Source organism: Ursus americanus, chromosome 14 (genome assembly GCF_024610735.1).
Source record: "Ursus americanus isolate L20-20 chromosome 14, mUrsAme1.1.p, whole genome shotgun sequence".
Taxonomy (NCBI): domain Eukaryota; kingdom Metazoa; phylum Chordata; class Mammalia; order Carnivora; family Ursidae; genus Ursus; species Ursus americanus.
The window spans coordinates 58,968,306-58,983,331 of NC_142140.1; the positions used below are offsets into that span (position 1 = coordinate 58,968,306).

The following is a 15,026-nucleotide window of genomic DNA, read 5'->3' on the forward strand; positions in this document are numbered from 1 at the left end:
CACACACACACACACACACACACACACACACATGCCCACGCAGGGGACGGAGGAAGATGGGGGGTTGCTAGCCGAAGTCAGGTATGGTCTTGCGGGTGGCACATAGAGGCTGCCCTACTAGCTAGGGACAACTCAGCTTCAGGTCAGCAGGGCTGCTTGGGGGACAACTAGGTTTGGGTGGCAGGAAGCCTCTAACAGGACAAGCTGAATCCTGGAGGAGAGGGAGGTCGGGCCACCCCACAAACTTGTACTTCCGTGTGCCCAGGGTTCAGGGAGTCTGAGGACTCTGCACCACGGTGCTCTGGGGACAGGGAGCTGGACCAGCTCAGGAAGGGCCGATTCTACCCAAGGCTGGATCAGGGGCGGGGGGGGGGGGGGCAACCAAATGAGATGGTATTTTCATTTTACTCCCACCCCTGGCTCCCCCCCCCCCCCCCGCTTTGGGCTCTTTCTTGGTCCAGGGTCCCTGCTCTCCCCGAAACGTTCCTGTGCAGGACTGAGGGAAGGTCCTTCATAGATGTCAGTCCCCATCCCATACAATGGTCCTCTTTCTGCCAACTAGAGGGCAAACTCTTGGGGAGCTCCCTGGAAGAGGCAGCTGGGTCTCAAAGCCTGTTGGGCTGCACCGGCAAGACAACTGGAGCCAGGATCAGGGAGGTGCACCAGGGGCGCACAGCAGGTTGTAGGATCAATCAAGACAGAGCCACAGCACGTTCTGGGATTGGGGAGCTCCAAGAGGGAGCCATATATGTTCTAGGGAAGGGAAGTCGCCCAAAGGAGTCAGTGTGTCCCAGGCCCTGCCCGGCATCCTGGGGGAACTGCCAGAGCGCAGGGCCCGGCTCCAGCTCGGTGCCAGGGACCCGCGGGCCTCCCAGGGCCTCAGGCAGCCCCTCCAGCACCCGCACCCCTGCGAGCAACCGTCAGCAGCCCTCCCAAGCCCTTCTCCCGGTGCCCCGCGCACCTCACCGCGCAGGCGCGTGAACACCCCTCAAGGCCCGAGTGCGCAGCCTCACTTGGCCCGGAGGGCCCTGCAGCCCCGCCCCCGCTGTGCGTGTGTGGGCGGGGCGGGCGGGGGCGGGGCATGCGTATGGGGCGGGGCGAAGCCTGGCCTATAAAGGCGGCGGCGGGGCGGCGCGCCCGGCTCCTCTCGGCGGCGGCGGCGGCCCAGGCGGAGGAGTCCGCGGTGGTGGCGGCGGCGGCGGCGCTGTTCCCCGCGCGGTCCGCGCAGCGGGGTCCGGGCTGCGTGTCTCGGGCGGCGGCGGCGGCGGCAGCACTGCGGCCCCGGCCCGAGCCCGACCCCGGTGAGTGCGGCCCTGCGACCCTGGCCCGGCCCCGACCAGGTCTCGGGGATCGGGCCCAGCGGAGCCTCGCCGGCCCGGGTTCCCGGCGCGCTGGCCGCAGACACTCACGCTCTCCTTTGTCTGCTCCGCCTGCAGGGTCCCTTCCCCGGCCGCCCCCCGCCCACGGGCCGCCCCCCCGGGCCCGCCGTCCCCTCCCCCGCTGGCGGGGCCCGGACAGAAGATGGTGCAGAAGAAAACAGCCGAACTTCAGGGCTTCCACCGTTCGTTCAAGGTGAGGGCCGGGTGGGTTTGGGGTCGCCTGGGGTTGGGCCACTCGAGTGGCTGGTGGGGGGCGCGTAGCCCACCCCCAGGATCCCCCCCGCCCCGGAGTTAATGCCTGCCCCCCACCCTGAGTCTGGAGCTGCCCCAACCGGGTGTGCGCTGGTGGGGGGGGTGTCAGTGGGCCACGGTTCAGGCCCCAGCGCCTTGGGGACTGTGGGGTCTTTCCTCTAAAAACCCCAAGTGGGGCTGGGGCCTGCAGCCCGTGGGGGCACCTGGTTGTGTGTCCCCTGCAAACCCTAGCCGGGTGTGCACTGCCAGGGAGCTCAGCAGGCCACAGTCCAGTCCTCAGCGCCCTGGGCCTATGGGTCTATGGGGTCTTTCCTCCAGGGATCTGAGGTAGGGCTGCAGGTCCCCAAAAGCCCTCCTAGGTGGTCTACAGAATGGGGGAGTGGATTGGATGCCCCCTGGCCCTGCACCTCCCAGACACTCCAGGCCCAAGTGCTATTTCCTGTGGGAGCGGGAAGTTTCTGCGGTGGCCCCACGGCTGCAGCCGAGTCCTGGTCTCAGATGAGCGAGTCGGGGGGGGGGGGGGCGGGCAGGTGCTGGGCTGGGGCCTCACAGAGCTGGCTCAGGGGACGCAGTGATGTCAACGGCCGCCCCACCCCGCCCGCCGTGTTATGTAATGGCTTCCCTGGGCCTCCTTGGGCAGGGACCTGTTGCCCTGTAAAGAAGGCAGGACCTGGGTGTGTGTGTGTGTGTGTGTGTGTGTACACAGGCGCGCTGCGCACTGGGGTGGGAGGAGCGAGTTGAGACTCTTTGGGTTAGAATTCCCAGGCCTGTCCAGCCAGCATCTCGCGCCAGCACGCCCCACCCCTGCCCACACCACACGCCTGTCATCCTCGCACTTTCCCCCGCCTAGGGCAGCGACACCCTTGGCACGTCCAAGTGTCCAGGGCTGGGCTGAAGGGGGGGGTGGACCTGAGACGTCACTGGCAGTGGTCTGTCCCCTCCTGGGGCCGGGCAGGAACTGAGACAGGGTCAATGTGAGGGGCCGGCACAGCGGCCAAAGCAAACTCGAACTTTCTGGATGGTTCCAGCTGCCTCCTGCCAAGGCCTGCTGACTGGAGGCCTGAGGCCAGCCCCAGGCCCAGCCGGCCCACGTTGCTTGGGACCAGAGGCTGCGCCCAGGTGGGACTATGGGAGTGCTGAGGGGGTGGGAAGGACACTGCACAGGGAGCCTCAGCTCCGAAATGAGCCTCCCGGCCACTCTAGGATTCTCCTCCCACCACACTGAGGTTGCTCCCTGGGGCTGGGGCCAACCCCCCTGCCGCCAGCAGCAGCACACCAGGGACATGCTTCTGCCAGGCATCTCCCAACACACTTTCCCCATTTTAAGTTGGGAAATCGGAGGCTCGGAAAGGGCAACGGTTTGCCCTGGGTACTCCCTGCACGTGGTGACGAGGACGCGGGAGCTGGCTCTCCCCTGGGGGTGGCTTGGCCACCCTTTCTGTCTCCAAGCTGGAGGCCGGGACAGGAGTGTGGGGGTGGTGAGGGGACCCAGCAGGCCCCCTGGGGTCCTCGCGCCCTTCCTCCTTCGGACGAACCGTGGGCAGCTTCCTCCCACCACACCCACAGATGTCGGTCAGGCCTGGGGCTGAGGTCACTAGACCAAGGTGAGGTAGCTGGTAGGTGACATCGCTGGCTGCTGACCGCCAGCCTCTTGTCTACACTCCCTCGTAATCACCCCCTTCGTGTGGTTGCCCTGGAGCCCCTCCTCCCAGGTGGAAGCAGTAACCTGGCCCCTCTGGAGGAGTCTTATCAGAGTGCTGATGGCCGGTGTGCCAGACGGCTGTGTGCCTGACTCCCCACGGGGCCGGAGCCCACAGCAGGCAGGGCCGGGGCTGGAGGGTGAGCCCTGAGCAGGCTGGCTGGAGTGTTCCCTTCTCCCCGCTCCCTTGCCAGGCTGGGCCTCCTAGCAACTATCTGCAGGGTGGGTGGGGAGGCTGGGAGGGCCTGGGCATGTTTTTCAGCCGCTCCCTCTGACCTCTGCCTGCCCCCCTCTGCTGCCGGCCTGGCTTCCGGGCCTCCTGTCTGTAGGAATCTGGCTCAGCTCCTTTGGCAGCGGGCCCCTGGGGGTCGCCCCTTGGGGTCTCTCTAGGGCTTTCCTGGAGTACCTTCTCTGGGTGACCCTCCAGCCAGAGCCTGGCCCCAGTTGTCCTGCGGCCCAGGGAGGGGCAGCGACTTGGGCCAGGTCACCCAGCCTCAGCACCACCGTGCACACAGGCCCCCCCACCCCCCCACGGCCCTGGCCACCTAGTCCACTAGGATGCGGGGAGCTAAATTAGAGCTAAGTCCTGAGGCAACCTGGCTGGGCCTCAGCCTCAAAGACCTCACGCCGGGGGCTGTCAGTCCTCACCCTGGACCATCTGCTCTGCAGAAAGTTATTCCAGCAATCCTGTGGGGCATATGAGGTGGTTTCTCCAATCCCCAGCCGCCTTCCTTCTCTAGTCAGGGCCTAGCGCCCTTCCCCCAGTCGTGGGGGTTGGCGGGCAGCCTCCAGTGGGCCCCTCTCTCCCAGGGCTGCTTTCTTGGCTGGGCACGGGGGCCTGTGAGGGGCTCTGTCCTGGGGGTGAAACAGGGACAGTGCATGCTGTGGCCTGGGCAGGGCCAGGACAAGGGTGGCCCGCTGTTGACACTCTCACACGGGAGGCCTTGGAGGCCCATCTTGTGAGCCTCCAGAGTCTGGGGCAGTGACACAGTCCGGTAACAGGGGGACCACAGAGGGAGCAGGATGTGGCCAGGAGGGCAGTGGCTCCCCGTTCAACAGAGGGGAAACTGAGGCCAGAAAGGCAAGGGCCTAGTGCAGGAGGCCGTGGGAAAGCAGGCAGGGCCGCCCTTGCTGGGAACCCCGCCTGGAAGCGGTGACTCATCCCCTCCCACTGACCGCCTGCTGCCTTTGATCCCTGGCAGCCCAGGGGGCCAGTTGGGCTATGAAGGTTGTCCCCATTCTGCAGGGGTGAGCAACCAAGGTGTGAGACATGGCCTGGGCACCACGGTGACTCACGCCTGGTCCTCTGCCTCCTCACGGTCCCTCCCCACTCCGCATCCCCTTCCTGGACGCCCCAGGGACCCTGGGCTGGTGTGGGGGGGCATCCATTTCCTCACAGGCAAAGCCAGGCTTTGCTCCCCTTGCCTTGTGGACACAGGGGGCTGGGTCGCTCTCTGGGCAGGGCCTGAGAGCTCTCTCCTCTCCTTTCCCCTGCAGGGGCAGAATCCTTTCGAGCTGGCCTTCTCCTTAGACCAGACCCATCACGGGGAGACTGACTTCAGCCTGGAGTGCCCCGCCCGCCCTGGTGAGGGCCTGAGAGGGAGGGGCGCTTCCCCGGCGGCGGGTGAGGGCCGGGCTGGGCCTGGGAGCCACAGGGGCCGTTGCCTGCTGAGCAGGGCTGGCCTCACCGCTGGGTCTCCCAGTACAGATATGCCCACGAGCCAGCCCATCGACATCCCGGACGCCAAGAAGAGGGGCAAGAAGAAGAAGCGGTGCCGGGCCACTGACAGCTTCTCTGGCAGGTTTGAAGGTGAGTGGGGACCAGCAGGGGCGGGGGAGGAAGGGGGATGGGGCTGGCCTGGGGCAGCTCTCACAGCCCCCCTGCTCCATAGACGTCTACCAGCTACAGGAGGATGTGCTCGGGGAGGGCGCCCACGCCCGAGTGCAGACCTGTGTCAACCTCATCACTAACCAGGAGTATGCTGTCAAGGTGAGCGCCTGCGCCCGGGCGGCTCCCCTCACCTCTTCCCACCGCACCTGGGATCCGGCCCTGGCCGAGGGTGGCGGGAGGTGGGGAGCTGGCATTCGAGCCCCTGGACCAGCAGCTGGGGAAAACTAGTGTCTAAAAATGGCCCTAGGGCCAGTGACTCAGGCCACCCCTGGGAATCTAGGTCAGACTGGTCTGAGCCCCTGAGGCTGGGCAGGAAGTGACCACAAGGGGCAGCTCCCTACACAGGTGGCCGAGGGCCAGTGTGGCTCGGGGCTTCAGTCAGAGTTGGCTCTTGTCTGCTGGGTCACCTCATGCCATTCCTCAGGAGTGATGAGTGGTTGTCCATGTTGGACACAAGGATAAAAAGGCAATGCTTTACTTGGGGCCCGAGGAGGCTTGGCATTTGGGGAGACCAGGGCAGGCCCAAAAGAACCTCTTGAGTGTTCCTGTGTGACCCCTGACCCATGGTATGGCCAAGTGGTGTGGGAGCTGTGACCCCGAAATCCGTGTTTCTGGGGCAGACGGTGTGACCCTGTGTTCTGAGAAACCTTCCAGCCTTCCCTGGCGACCCTGCATCGGGGTGGGGTGGGGTCACAGGAGGCTGGCGGCCCAGGAATGAGGACCAGGTGCCCCTCGGTGAGCGGGGCTGGCCAGAGCTTAGGGCCTTGGTGGAAGTCTGATGAGAAAGGTGGCCATGGTCCCTGCCCCCCACCCCACCCCTACCCTGGGAGCTCCTGGGTGGGTGGGGAGCGACGGTGCGAGGGAACTAGATGCGTAGCCTCCAGCACTTTCTGCACTGGGTGCTTTCCTCCCCGGGACCCTGCTGGGCAGCCTGGCTTCCGGTCACTGTTGGACCCTGTGGCTTCCTCACACTGTTGTGGGACCTCCCGTAAAGCCATCCCTCTCCTCTGCGGGACCACATTTTTCTCCATGAAGTAGGGGTCCTGGCCGGATTGCCAAGAGCTAGTCCAGAAGAGCGTGGCTGCTGACGTTGTGTCAAGAGGCCTGAAACCTGGTGGTTCTGTCACATGCTTCTCTGTGGCATCGGGGTTTGTCGCCAGACCGGTGGCACGGTGCACAGGCTGGGCCCTGGCAGCAAACGGATGTCGCGCCTGCTGCAGAAACTAGCTGGGGGAACACCGCATTCCCCTCCAGGCCGATGCACTGGACAGGGAGCGCTGGGCCCGGGGGTGACCTAGCCTGCCTCACTGGCCCAGTGAGAGGGGGCCCAAGGATCCAGCCTGGGGAGAGGTCCCCACTGGGGGCCTGGGTTGCCTGGAGAGAGGCACCAGGCACCTTCTGCCCCCACTTCTAGGAGCAAAGGTGGCTGGGGGGGACCCTCTGGTCCTCAGAGCTCCTGGGTGCGCGAGGGTAGTGGGGGCAGAAGCTGGCTTCCTGAGGCTGAATCCCAGGAGACGATGCCTGCTGGTTGGCAGGAGGGCCAGTCTGGACGGGCTGAGGGACCCCAGGCAGCTGCCCAGACAGTCATGAAACTGGAGAGGTGGCACTTGGCACCGAGGCAGGCAGGGACGGCGTGGCTGGCAGCCAGGCACCCTAAGGCCCCTCCAGTCCCCTGGGTGGTGTGGGAGCCCACGCAGTGGCCACGAGTCTCCCGGTCAGGGAGGGGAGGCTGCGCAGTCCCAGGGACCCTGACACCCTGAAGAGGTGTTCTGTAGGAGTCCCAGACCCCAGACATGCTGCCGAGGTCTGCAGGGTCTGGAGTGGAGAAGGCCCAGCCCTTTCTCTTCTCCGTCTGCCTTTCTTGTCCAGCTTGTCTCTCCCCTGGTGCCACCTGGAAAACATGTTGCACTCCTCCGCTCCCAGGCTTGTGTTGAGGCCACAGTCCTGACCTCTGGCAAATTCTGGGCCCCAGGAGGCGAGCTCAGCTTCTTAGAATTTGAGATCTAAGCTCTACATGGGGTTAGGCATGGCACAGGGCAGATTTCTGGTAGGGGCCCCTTGGGCTTTGGAGGGTCTGGCTGACCAAGCTGCTCTGTCTCCTGCCCCACCCCCTTCTAGATCATTGAGAAGCAGCCGGGGCACATTCGGAGTCGGGTTTTCCGGGAGGTGGAGATGCTGTACCAGTGCCAGGGACACAGGTAATGGGACCCACCTCGCCACAGAGCTGGGCCCTGAGCCATCTTTCCGTGGATGAATGAGCCTGAGTACCTCGTTCTCCCCGGCAGGCTTTCAGGGAGCACCTGCTGTGTATCTCTGTGCAGGGTCTGCTGTGGTGCACTCAGGGTCAGGCAGGCAGTCCAGAGTGGGCCCAGTGCCAGCCTTCCTGTGGGCAGGAGGGGTGGAAAGGGTGGGCCCCTGCTGGGCTGCATGGTGGCTGCACAGGGGCCTCAGGAAGCCTCCCTCCTCTCCTGCCTCTCCAACTCCCATGTGCCAGGAATGTTCTAGAGCTGATAGAGTTCTTCGAGGAGGAAGATCGCTTCTACCTGGTGTTTGAGAAGATGCGGGGTGGTATGTGGGGACTGGGAGACACTCCACCTGGGTCTTCATGGGCTGTGGGCTGGGCCACCAGGAAGGACTTCTCAGAGCTGCCCCTCTACCTCAGAATGGGGGTGGGGTGTCTGAGCTTCCTGTCCAGGCTTTGAGCCCAAGGAGGCCAGAGTGGGCGCATCCCTGCGGGGTGGAAGTGGGTACTATTGGGCAGTGGCCTGGAGACACACAGGTGACCCGTACACGTTCTCCCTGCACCCCGGCCTGGCCGCAGGCTCCATCCTGAGCCACATCCACCAGCGACGGCACTTTAACGAGCTGGAGGCCAGCGTGGTCGTGCAGGACGTGGCCAGTGCCCTGGACTTCCTGCACAACAAAGGTGGGTGGTGGGACCCCCGTAGTCCCCGGGGGTGTCCAGCCTTGCGCCTGGTCCACCTGCCCAGGACTCCCAGAAGATGCCCCCACTCCCCCCACTGACTCTCCCCCCTGGTTCTCACCGCAGGCATCGCCCATAGGGACCTAAAGCCAGAAAACATCCTCTGCGAGCACCCCAACCAGGTAGGACGCGGGGAGCGGCATTCCCTGCGGCCGGGGCGGGGTTGGCCGGGACCCCCGCCTCACCGCCTCTTCCCACCCCTCCCAGGTCTCCCCCGTCAAGATCTGCGACTTCGATCTGGGCAGCGGCATCAAACTCAACGGGGACTGCTCCCCCATCTCCACCCCGGAGCTGCTCACCCCGGTGAGGCGCGCGGGCAGCGGGCACGCCCTGATCCGCTCCTGGGCTGCAGTTGCGTAACCTCGAGGTGCGGCCGGCGGAGCTGGGGCTTTTTTGCTTAGCAACAGCCGCTGATTGGCCCCGCAGAAAGGGGCGGGCGCGGCCGCAGGAGGCGGGGCGGGCTGGCTCTCGGCCGCTGATTGGGTGGAGGGGCGGGGCCGGCACCTGCCACCTGTTGATTGGGCGGAGGGGCGGGGCTGGCCCTCTGTCCCGCCTCTGATTGGCCCGGCGGGGCGTTGGGCGCCCCGGCCCGGTGACCCTGTGTTCGGGCCCTCACGTGACGCGGGGAAGTCCCGGCCTGCGGCGCTGCCCTTCCCCCTCGGCGGGCTCCTGACGCCCGGTCCCCGCCCGCAGTGCGGCTCGGCGGAGTACATGGCCCCCGAGGTGGTGGAGGCCTTCAGTGAGGAAGCCAGCATCTACGACAAGCGCTGCGACCTCTGGAGCCTGGGCGTCATCCTGTACATCCTGCTCAGTGGCTACCCGCCCTTCGTGGGCCACTGCGGCAGCGACTGCGGCTGGGACCGCGGCGAGGCCTGCCCGGCCTGCCAGGTGCGCGCATGCGCCCCTCCCCCCCCCCCCCCCCCGGGCGCCGGGCCGGCCCCCGTGTCCTGCGGAGAACCCCACCCGCCCCCGCACCCCACGGGGACCCCCTGCACCCCATGGGGACCCACACCCACACCCCACAGGTACCCCCTGCACCCCACGGGGACCCCCACCCGCCCCCACACCCCACAGGGACCCCCTACACCCCGCGGGGACCCCCTGCACCCCAGGGGGACCCCCACCCATCCCCGCACCCCACAGTTACTCCCTACACCCCACGGGGGCCCCCACCCGCGGGGCCCCCACCCGCGGGGCCCCCACCCGCCCCTGCACCCCACAGGGACCCCCTAACCCCACGGGGACCCCCCCACCCTCCCCCACCCTCCCCCACACCCCATGGGGACCCCCACCCTCCCCCCCCCCGCATCCGGCAGAGATCCTCGCCCCCTGCACCCTGCCACACCCCTACTCCTCCCTCCCGCCACCACCTTGATCATGGCCACCCACACCCTACACATCCACAGGGTAGTGCTGGCCCAGCCCTTCAGGGTTACACAGGCTTCTTGGATCCACGGGCTATGAGAGAAAGCCGCTGGGAGTCAGGGAGCTGCCGTGGGGGAGAGACGGGGTTCCAGCCTCGTGGCCTCTGCCCCACCGGAGCTTGGCTGCCAGTCAGCCCGTCTCAGGCAGAGTGCACTGAGCACTTGGGTGAGGCCAGCCCTGCAGTGCAGCCTGTGTCCAACCCCAAAGCCCCGGTCCTGCCCGCTGATCTCAGGGCCTTCTCCGCCCCCTGCCCACCCTGCCATCGGTGGGGGGAGGGTGTGCAGTGTGTCCAGGTCAGGGGTGAGACCGCATGGCTGGGTCGGGGGGCCCTGGCAGAGCTCCTTACTAAGCTGACGTGCCCGACTCTGGGTCCCGGCTGGCACGTGTCCTTGTGGGGCTCTGCCACCTGCAGCGGGCCTCTCATCCCTTGCCCCCCTCCGCCCCACAGAACATGCTGTTTGAGAGCATCCAGGAGGGCAAGTACGAATTTCCCGAGAAGGACTGGGCCCACATCTCCTTTGCTGCCAAAGATCTCATCTCAAAGCTCCTTGTCCGCGACGCCAAGCAGAGGCTGAGCGCCGCCCAAGTTCTGCAGCACCCGTGGGTGCAGGGGGTGAGCGTGAGCCCCGCTAGGGCCTCCTGCCTCCACACAGCCTCCGAGGGGCTAGGGGGTGACTTGGAGCGGGTATATGAGAGCCCTTGGGGAGCCCAGCAGCAGTTCCCCACCTGCAGCGTGGGTCTGGGGCTCAGTCCCGGCCCTCCGTGGGGGCATGGGCGCAGAGGGAACTGCTGCCAGCTAGGGTCTGGGACTTCAGGCACTGCTGCTCAGTGAGTTGCTTGGCCTTGTGCCCCGGAGGCGCTGGGGCCTCTTCCTGCCTGGCACACCTGCACAGAACAGCAAGCCGAGGTCGTCCAGGTGTTGGGCAGGTCGCAGACCTCCGACGGGGCCTGCCAACCCCAGCCCAGCTCTCTGTCCCCACCCATCTGGAAAGAGCCTGCCATTTCTCTGGCCAGCGGTCACCCGAGCCAGGCTGTCAGCCCATGGCAAGGAGGTCACAAGGGCAAGGGTCTTAACCAGAAATAGAAGTTGGCACCGGAACTCCCCAGGGAGCAAAGACTGGGGTCCTGATCACAGAGGCAGCTGGTGGAGGAGTACTCATGCTCTCTGAAACATCAGGAGACCCATGAGTAGGCAGAGGAGGGGACAGGGAGCAGATGTAGTGGACCACTGCGGGGCCTCTGCCACATGCTGCTCCCCCTGGCCTGACTTGGTTCCAGCAGGTGCACCCCCTGACCCCTGGTCACAGCCAGCTGGGCACTGGGAGGGCAGCTGGGCTCTGCTCTTCAGTCCCGCCCCTCCTGTCTCCTTACAGTGCGCTCCGGAGAACACTCTGCCTACACCCATGGTCCTGCAGAGGTGAGACCCGCAGCGGGGCGTGGGGCTCTGAGCAGGGACCATGAGTTGGGAGTGGTTAATGTTAAGTGTTTTAAAAGGACAAGAAATCCTCTTTAAATTGTTGGGCTGAGAAGCCATTTAGTGTTTGGGTTTTCTTGTACAAGTAACAGAGATGGATTGGGGCTCCCGAGGGTGGGGGGGTGTCCTCGTCCTCCAGGGAGGCTCAGGGGGCCTGGGGCCTGCAACCCCTTCCCCCGGGTACTGCACGGCCCCCGGGGGTCCCGAGGGGATCGAGGCAGCCTGGCAGCCCCCTCCACCTCCTCTGCGATCGCCCCCTCCCCAGGAACAGCTGTGCCAAAGAGCTCACATCGTTTGCGGCGGAGGCCATCGCCATGAATCGGCAGCTGGCTCAGCGCGAGGAGGATGCAGCCGAGGAGGCGGAGCAGGGCCCGCCCGTGGTCATCCGAGCTACCTCACGCTGCCTGCAGCTGTCCCCGCCCTCTCAGAGCAAGCTGGCCCAGAGGCGGCAGCGAGCCAGCCTGTCCGCGGCCCCCGTGGTCCTGGTGGGAGACCACGCGTGAGCCCTCCCTCCCTCTGTACATAGGTCACCCCCCCCCCGTCAGATCTAAAGATTTTTTTTAAGCTGTTGCCAGCCGGTGACCAGCAGGCTGCCCTCCCCTGGCTGGACTCCGAGGCACTAAGCTCAGTGGGGGGGGAGGGGGGGCTCTTTTTATATGAGGTTTTTGCTGTTGGGTTCTTTTCTCCTTTTTTCTGCCCCACCCCCATTTTTCCCCTTTAAAAGGTGTTAAAGCAAAGCAGGCACCTGGGGCGGAGAGTGGAGGACGCGTGTCGCTGGGCTTGCCCGGTCCCTGCCACCCCAGCCCCAGATGCTTACCTGTACTGTGAAAGGTCCCCCCGCCCGGCCCGCCCAGATGTGACTCAGGAGAGGAGGGCGTTTGTCGTCTTCCAGAGCTGGGGGCACAGGAACGCGCCCCCTCCCCAGCCCTCACAGTATTTTCAGGGACGGGCCCACCCCACATCTCCCCTCAGTGACGCAGCCGCCCCTTCATCCCTCACCCGAGACAGCCTGGTGGTTTGGTGGGGCAGGGGCTTCTCAGGTCTCCCTGTGGCGGGAGGGGGCCTGGGTGCAGGCGGGCGGGATACACGGCTGCCCGTGGCCTCTCCCCTCTGACTGACAATCGGGGCTCTCAAACCTTGACCTTAAGCTGCAGCTGACCCGGGTGGGGGGTGCACCCACTGCCCCCTCCCTTGCCCACCCAGGAGGGCGGTGCCAGCGGAAGTGGGAGGGGCTGGACAGGCGCCCGTCAGCCAACGTGGGGGTCCCAGAGACCCCCACCCCGGGCACCCGAGTGCCCCTTCTCAGGGCTCAGTCTGACCACGGCCACGTCCCGCCCCTTGTCACCCCTGGGGTCTGGTGTGGAAGCTCTTGTCAGCCCCCTTCCTCCTCAGAGCCAGGGCCCACCCAGGGGTCCTGCTGAAGCCCCCACCCCCAAGGGCAGTGTTTCGACTCTGCCCACCTTCAGGAAAAGGGCCGCTGCTGCCACGGCCTCCTTCTGGGCACCCAGGAATCGTCATGCCCGCCTCTGCCCACCTCGGCGCTGGGGTCAGACGTCAAGGGGCCTGCCAGGCTTGGGGAGACTGACGCCCTCCTCGTCCTCGGGTGGGAAACACTATGCAATACAGGCCCCCTTCTCCACGCACACGCGCTTCTGCCGGCCAGGGAGGGTGCCTATGGCCCCCCGCCAGGGCAGCGTGGGCCTGGGGTCTGGCCAGGTCTCCATGGCAGGCCAGGGCCTGGAAAGCCCTCTGGCTTCTAGTTGTTCGTCCTGTTTTGTTAATTTTTTAAAGACATCAGTTGACTTCCCTTCCCTGTTCTTGAATACTTGAATGTTGGGGGGCCTCGCGGGTGGGGGGGACCCAGATGCCGTTTCTGTGGCAGTCTCTGGTGCCTGGTGGGGACTGACACCCCCTCCTGTCCCCCTGCCCACCTGGATCTGTGGACTGGCCTTTCCAAAGACCCCGGGGGGTGGGGAGGCCGCCCCCACCCCCTCTTCTTGCCCACAGGTGATCCTACGTTTTGCAACTGGGGTTTCTGCCTTTTTGTAAAAAAGAAACAAACGACTCCCGCCCGCCACAGGCGCCTTGGCCCTTTTACTCTGGAAAGCGGAGCTGTGAGGAGCTTTTTTTTTTTCCCAAAGGTGGGACAGCCACTTCCTCCGCCCATCACGTGTCACCTGGACCGTGTGAGCTGGAGGGACTGTCAGAACCGTTACTGTGAATGAGCACCTGGCTCCCAGGCCACCTGGCGCTGGGGGAGGGGAACGGCCACGTTTCAATGTTAAGACAAGTAAAAAAGACAAAAAAAAAAAAAAAAAGTTTTTTAAAAGTAGGGGGAAAACACCCAAGCACTTTAACTCCACCGCACCAGGTGAATCGATACGGCTCATTTTCCTTACACCAACTGTCAATGCCGGAATTTTGTATTGTTTTGTAAGGATTTAATAAAAGTCATAAAAACTTGTGTCCTTGCCCTGGTTTTCTGTTGTGTAACAAGTGGCCTGAAACCACTTCTCATCCCCAGTGACGCCATGAGTTCGGAGCGCGGGCGGCCTAGCGGGCTTGGCTCACTGCTCCAGGGGGCCTGGGCTCTCGCCGGTGCGCTGGGCGGCCCCTCAGGATCCGGACTGGAGAGCAAACATTCCACAGCACCGAAGGGGGAGCTACCGGCTTGGCCTGGCCCTGGAAGCTGTGCCATGACCTCCCCACATCCAAGGCGAGGCTCCCGGCTGCCCCAGATCTAAGCTTAGGGAGGAGAAAGGGGGCAGCTTCTAGTGGCATTGCCAACGTCGAACACTGCAACCGGTCAAAACCTAGTGATTCAATCCTCCCCCATGTGCCTGGCCCTCAGCCATCGTTAAACCCTTGCCGGGTGCAGGCCTCTGTGCTGGAAAGCCCAAGGCTGACTTCCCATCCTGGTGGGAAGTTAGGTGGATCAGGGAGAGCTTCCTGGAGGCAGGAGCCTATGGGTGGGGGAGGGGCGGTGAAGTCTGGTGGTGGAGGGTGTCAGCCTGGGTGGCTGTGTGCTTCCGCTTCCTCCTCTGACCTGCAGGGATCTGAGAGCGGCCAGGGGAGGCGGCGTGGCGCGTGAGCTGCCCAGCGACCTACGGATGCCGTGGCCTTGCGGGGCGTCTGCGTGACTGGGCTCTGTGGGTCAGGGGTCTGGGGGACAGTCCTCGGGTGTGCCAAGCCAGGCTTGCTTCCTGGAGCTTCTGCATCTGGCTCCCTCCCCGAGCGTCGTGGGCTCAGGGCGGCACCGCTGTTCGGGGCCCAGGGACGCTAACCCTAACCGTAACCGTCCACGGACACTGAGCTTGTTCCCACGTTTTTGCCTGTTGTGAGTTGTGCTGCTGTGAGTGTGGTTTCCATTGTTCCTGCGGACAGACACCCACAGGAGGGACCAAGCACAGAAGGGCACAGACCCGACTGGATGTCATTTCTGGAAGGACCATCTTGTCGCCGCGTGGAGTGTGGACGCAGCCCAAAGGGCCTGATGAGCTGCTGTCACCTTGCAGCCAGCCTAGGGAGGGGTGACAGGTGACAGGCCAGGGCAGAGCCGTGGCCAGGAGGCCAGAGAGAGGACCAACGGCTGGCTGTGTCAGTAGGTGACCTGGGAGCATCTGGAGTCAGCCTGGACATGGGACTGGGGAGAGAGGGGCGCTCTCTGGGCTGGTGACAGACCTACCTGGACAGGCATAGGCTCTAGGATCTCTTGGGCAACAGGGGCCTGCGGGCCACCCCCGTCCTCCCTGGAAACGCCAGGCTCAGCGTGAGCACACCCTCCCCCTACCTGACACCCCGAAGGAAAAGCTGAGCATCCTTGAACCTGGCCCCTACCCTGCATTGGTCCAGCCATCCCCCAAGAGCCCCCCTCAGAGACGCTGCAGCTACCCTGCCCCCTCCAGGACCACCCCCGCCAAGTC

The 15,026-nt window shown here is 65.1% G+C and overlaps 1 protein-coding gene across 1 annotated transcript; it reads left to right on the top strand.

Annotated features, from left to right (window-relative positions):
- The first annotated feature begins 1,154 nt into the window (after nucleotides 1-1,154).
- On the top strand, nucleotides 1,155-13,567 carry MKNK2 (MAPK interacting serine/threonine kinase 2). The gene is made up of 14 exons (XM_045800124.2): nucleotides 1,155-1,301; nucleotides 1,437-1,572; nucleotides 4,828-4,915; nucleotides 5,039-5,140; nucleotides 5,223-5,320; nucleotides 7,340-7,419; nucleotides 7,716-7,789; nucleotides 8,043-8,147; nucleotides 8,271-8,326; nucleotides 8,412-8,507; nucleotides 8,898-9,092; nucleotides 10,078-10,242; nucleotides 11,003-11,046; nucleotides 11,369-13,567. Exons 2-14 carry the CDS (start codon nucleotides 1,522-1,524, stop codon nucleotides 11,604-11,606), a joined length of 1,392 nt encoding a protein of 463 aa, XP_045656080.1. The 5' UTR covers nucleotides 1,155-1,301; nucleotides 1,437-1,521; the 3' UTR covers nucleotides 11,607-13,567.
- Nucleotides 13,568-15,026: the final 1,459 nt, after the last annotated feature.